The sequence below is a fragment of the Malus domestica genome, chromosome 07 (assembly GCF_042453785.1).
Source record: "Malus domestica chromosome 07, GDT2T_hap1".
NCBI lineage: Eukaryota > Viridiplantae > Streptophyta > Magnoliopsida > Rosales > Rosaceae > Malus > Malus domestica.
Window position 1 is genome coordinate 27,824,426 of NC_091667.1, and position 6,000 is coordinate 27,830,425.

The 6,000-nt window shown below is 41.7% G+C and overlaps 1 protein-coding gene across 1 annotated transcript; it reads right to left on the reverse strand.

Moving 5' to 3' along the window:
• Positions 1 to 2,817: 2,817 nt before the first annotated feature.
• Positions 2,818 to 5,367, reverse strand: LOC103435083 (uncharacterized). Its single transcript, XM_008373480.4, has 3 exons — positions 4,803 to 5,367; positions 4,236 to 4,452; positions 2,818 to 3,899 (listed from the first exon to the last, which is right to left on the reverse strand). Exons 1-3 carry the CDS (start codon positions 5,007 to 5,009, stop codon positions 3,409 to 3,411), a joined length of 915 nt encoding a protein of 304 aa, XP_008371702.1. The 5' UTR covers positions 5,010 to 5,367; the 3' UTR covers positions 2,818 to 3,408.
• Between the last annotated feature and the right edge of the window lie 633 nt (positions 5,368 to 6,000).

Genomic DNA, 6,000 nt, shown 5'->3' on the forward strand with positions numbered 1-6,000 from the left:
GACCTGCAAAAATGCTCAACCCTTTCTCTTATCTGAGAGGGCACTCCCAACGAAGCCTTTCGAAATATTCAGCTTTCTTTCCCCCCGATAATACCTCTGTAAACAAGCTATACTAGAGCAAGAATATCTCATATCATCAGGGTTAAAAGCAAGAGTATCCCATATCATGCTTTTTCCCTGTCTTTTCCTTTGGCCTTGTTCTTACCTGCAAGACAAGGAGAAAGAGAGCAATCAGTCAGCACTTGGAATCAAGCTTCCAGCCAGGAACTGACTGCCTGGAACCCCTTACCTGATTACTTACCTGGCATTGCTCTCGAGTACTCATCTTCAACATCTTATGCTTCCAGGGAAGATACCGCATCTGCCTGAGGAACAAATAGGGCAAGTGAGAAGGATACAAGGAAGCATGTGGAGACAAGCGTAACAGCACACGTGCCGATACATCCACTACTCTGTCAAAAGCAAAAGTATCCCATATCAGCAGGGTCGAACGTACTCTAGATTTGATGGACTTGTTTTGACCCTCAAATTCTTCAGTCGGCCTTATACTCTGGAGGAAACCAGAAAACCCTCCAGCCCAGTTCAAGAATAAGCCTGTGGAAAGTTACTTCTTCAAAAGCAAAAGTATCCCATATCATCTCTCCTCATTTTTCTTCTCTTTATCCTTCATGCTGCCTGCAAGATAGGGAGAATGTGAACAATCAGCCGGAGCTCTGATTGCTTACCTTGTCTGTCACCTCTTTCAGCAGATCCCCTAGCTCGGCGACTTGGGGGACTCCTACTACATGGTTTGTATCGCGCTTGACCAAGCATGAAACTACAAGTAAGCTTCAAGTGAAATTGATACATTACCTTGTGCATCTCCACCAGTTACAGATACCACCCCTGGATGGAGGAAGAGTACTTCCAGAGAAGATGCCACATCTACCTATGAGACAGATAAGGCAAGTCAAGACGATACCACACTCCGGTACTTAGAAGTTTCGTGGCTACGAGATCATTCTCCCACAATATTTCCTAATGTCATTTGTACTAAATCATTCACTTGTACTCACTAAAGGAGAGCTTGAACCTATGTACTTGTGTAAACCCTTCACAATTAATGAGAACTCCTCTATTCCGTGGACGTAGCCAATCTGGGTGAACCACGTACATCTTGTGTTTGCTTTTGTGTAAACCCTTCACAATTAATGAGAACTCCTCTATTCCGTGGACGTAGCCAATCTGGGTGAACCACGTACATCTTGTGTTTGCTTTCCTATCTCTATCCATTTATATACTTATCCACACTAATGACCGGAGCAATCTAGCGAAGATCACAAAAAGTGACCGTTTTCGCTACCTAGGATCTATCTTGCAAGAGAACGGAGAATTAGATGGAGATCTCAACCATAGAATACAAGCTGGATGGATGAAGTGTAAGAGTGCATCCGGCGTGTTGTGTGACCGTCGTAGGCCACTGAAGCTCAAGGGAAAATTTTATAGGACGGCAATAAGGCCAGCGATGTTGTATGGCACAGAATGTTGGGCAGTGAAGCATCAACGTACACAAAATGGGTGTAGCGGAGATGAGGATGCTTCGTGGGATGTATGGGCACACGAGAAAGGATAAGATTGGGAATGAGGTTATCCGAGGTAAAGTAGGAGTAGCCAAAATTGAAGGAAATATGAGAGAAAATCGGTTCCGGTGGTTTGGACATGTGCAAAGAAGGCCTACTGACGCTCCGGTTCGAAAATGTGACTACGGGACAGAGGTTCAGGGCCGAAGGGGTAGAGGAAGACCTAGGAAAACTTTGGAAGAGACCCTAAGAAAAGACTTGAGTACTTGGATCTAACGGAGGACATGACACAAAACCGAGCGCAATGGCGTTCTAGGATTCATATAGCCGACCCCACTTAGTGGGAAAAGGCTTTGTTGTTGTTGTTGTTGTTGTTGATTATTTATATCGAGAACCTATTCTGTATCAAATAAACATGCTAGAGGGCTCGCTCGCTTGCTTTCAAATGCAGGTTGGTGTTCTTAGCTTGTTCAAGTTCGGCACGAGCACGGCTGAACCCGGTTTGTTATCACGACTACCATGACGTTCGAATATCTTTGCTTGATCAGTCTTATTTGCCATTCGCAGAACCTTCGCGTTTGAGAATAATGTGGACGAAACTAAGATTTTCATTCCTCATGGTTTTTTTTTTGTTTGTCAAAACTGGAAATTCATTACCAGCAAAAGCCAATAAGGGAAGTGGTGAAGATAGAGAGATACTGCACCAAGTGCCAAACGTCACTCCACCACTTCCCCGTGGACTTCGCTAGGCGGAGTGCATGTCTGCCTCGCTAGGCGGAGTACATGTCTGCCGTGATGGTTTGAACAAGAAGCTGCGTACCAGATCCCCAAATGACATTGTTAGGTCCTCATCCATGACAAAGCTCGAGAAAACACTGGATGAGCTCTTCCTTTCGATAGTTCAACAATAAATTACCCCGATATCATTCATCTAACCAAAGAAAGTAAACGAAACCCGCCTACTCGCCCAATTCCCTTCTCTTAAAATAGTTTAGAACGCAGAGTAATGAGAAACGATAAGGGGTTCTGTCAAATGCAAGGCTCTTCGTGGACTCCCTGCCACCTTAAAGTTTAACATCAACTTCCGTGCAAAAAGAATGATGAAGCAAAGAGTCTATGGAGAGTTTCACTTTTGAGAAGTGCCCTTAGCATTTCTACAGAATAATAAGAACTTCCAGATCCAATACAATTACAAGAAACAAAATCTGCATGCTTGTGCTAAATAGCTGATTCTCTCACATGGTAAGGCCAGAAATAATAGCATAAAATAACATATCATCGTATTATTGGGGTAAGAACAAAATTTCATAATTGATTATTGGGGTAAGAACAAAATTTCATAATTGAAGTACATATTCTAATTGTCCTGCTGGGAAGTTATGCAGCTCAACATTTGCAGAAAAGGTAAACAAAAATAAGAAAGATACAGTGACAAAACTTCCTTGGCCCAGAAAAATTAGGGAAAAGGGATACATTCAAGAGGATATCAAAGAACAAAAAACAGATACAACTGAAAATTTGATGCACCGTGGTCAAGCAAGAACTGTTACCACCTTGATCGGCCATTGATGCTCTCGGACTTAACGTGCAGAAATTCAAAAAACCCGATGGTGCTGCTTGACGCGAGTGCAAAGTAAAAGAAAATGAAAGGGCTCCCCAGCAAGAACGAACAGTGAAAAGTTATCAACTATATAGTATGCCTTATTGCTATTCATGTTGGCCTTATGAACCTGGCCATCTTTCTGAATCTCCGATTCACGCTTATTTGGGAAAACAAAATTCTGAAAAGCCGCAATACAATTAAGTCTCTTCAAGATCTCTCGCTTCAAGAGCCGAAAAATGTACATTCTTAGTGAATCCTGAACAAAGAGTGCCTCCGCCTATCGGGCTTGTGCCTCCTAACAGGATCGTTATTTATGGGCCTCAACAGTCTTTCTGCTTCAATTTCAGACTGAAGCAGAGACTGCAGCATCTTCAAATGTGCACTGCATTTCTTGTGGTCAAAATTGTAGGAACCATTAACATTCTGTTCTTCTAGATTAAACTGTCTCTGGTATGGTGACTGCCATTTCGCTTGCAGATATGCAAGCGATCTCCACGGAGGAAGAGGCATCGAGTTCTGCTTTAGGGAAGATCTCGCAGCTTCAGCCATAACTTGAAGGTACTGTTTCAGCCTAGTCAAGGATCCAACATAAACAACCGGTAGTGAATTCAATATTCTACCATACGATTGGACAGCTCTAGCTATTTCAAAGTGGCTCCGGAAATCAAGATCAATGATGAGACGCTCAGAGCTCCCCAAATTGTTGTAGTTCACCACATCAATATATTCATGATCCCCTGCACAAAGATGATACGAAAGAAAACTCTCAAAATGACTGAACTCGAAAATTCCTACACCTCAATTGCAATCAGAAACCTATCGGACCCAGTTAAATTGAGCAGACAAGATCTCACAAGCCTACGAGACATTTTGTGATGCATTTTCTACTGATTGCTGAACAAAGTTCGTGGGATCATAGAATCGGTATATTGGTAAGCTCAGGGTTCAGTTTACAACTATTACAGATATAAACAGAAAGTGTTTAACGCACCCAACAAAAGAACAACTCGGGAAAGAACCACCTAAAAAATCCACAAAATAAGGTTTTTGCAGAATTGAGATAAATGGCATACCTCCGGGGACCTTGCCACTGCCCTGCCACCGAGCCGCGCACACGGCAGCGTCATAACCTGAAAGCCTCAGAAGCTTAACCAGAGCAAACTTGAGGCAGCTGGAATTGCATTGACCTGACTTATCAAAATTAAGATCGTTTTCGCTGATGGACAGTATCGAAGAATGAACCACTGAAGTCAAATCGCTTTCGTACTGACCCACTGAACGCTTGAAAAACTGCAATACAACCCAAAACCACCATTCAAAATTCTGGGCAAAATATGAAGCTGAACAACTCAGCACGTCAAATCAAATTGGGAGTAAAAATTATTGCTTTCGCATTCGAAAAGCTGAATTCTAACTTTGAACTTTATGCAATGTTCAAAAATTTGACTCAAATTACAAATTAGTCAAAACCCAATTAACAAACAAGCAATTAACTGCTCTGAAATTACCTTTCTAATTTTACAAAACAAAATAAACAACCAAACAATCGAATTCTTACCGGAATTTTATCGGCAAGGTCTCTGAAATTACCTTTCTAATTTTACAAAACAAAATAAACAACCAAACAATCGAATTCTTACCGGAATTTTATCGGCAAGGTGACCAAGATCGGAGAGAGCAGAATCGCTGTCGCTACTACACCACGACTCAGCTCCAACGCTACCGTTTTCCAAAAAATCAGTGACCATGAGAGCGAGGTCGTGCTCGCTCTCGTGGCTGAAACCCCCTCCGATCTGACCCCTCATCCACACGTCGCCGCCTGCCATGCACACTACCCGGCAGTCCATTCCAACCCCCAAAACGTCTTCGTTTCTTCTCTAACAACGATCACCACGACCCTTCCTCTTCCTCGCGGGTGGCAATCATCTCCTAAATCCAATGTTAGAGCTCGCCGTACCCGATCATATTCCTCCTCCCAAAAGCCCTACCTAGCTCAACCCCCAGCTGGAATTTTAACAACAAAGCCTCCTAATTTCTCAAAAAAGCCGAATAAAATTCCACAAATTTATAAAATTAAAATTAAACTGTTCCGAATTGTTGGGTTCTTTCCAAATTTTGATTTGGTTTTCAGAAACGTGATTTTTTGGCAAAATTTGATTTGATTTTTTTCGGAGGGAGAGAGAAAGAAGCCGGAAGGAAAGCAATGGGATAGGAAGCAAGAACTTACATATAAAGCGGGGGAGAGGGAGGTGTGAAATGACGGAAGTGCCCTGTGGAGTTGCTTTGGGACCAAGAAACCCTCGGGCGCTCCCACCGAAATAATCGAGGCAAAATGGATAAGGCGGAAACTGTATTTGGACGGTAACTAGGTGTGAGTTCTTAACTCGTTTATGGTATTTGGTTGGCTGCTGGATTTTGTTACTTAATTAACGTAAAAATTTGTCATTAGTAACCATTTGGTTCATAATTGGTGTATTTGTTTTGTTTTTTGTCTAAATGGTGTATTTGTGTCACTTCGTATCACGGTCTAATGATATTTCTCTTCACTTGAAAATCAGAAGTCTTAGGTTCTATTCTCGCTAAAGACGAATTTGAACTACATTATTGTTAGCCCATTGTGAGGCTAAGCCCACCTCTTTCCCTTAATGTAGATATTATCATTTGTTAAAAAAAAAAATTGTATTTGTTGGGTGCTAAGAATATTCTAACCTCTCCAATTCAAATCCTAATGGAACTCTAAAAATAAAGAATTATAGTTTTATAACACATGCGTTTGTAGTTAAGTTAGGATTATGCTAAATTCAGAATTCATATGAGATAACATATAGTGTTAAATGA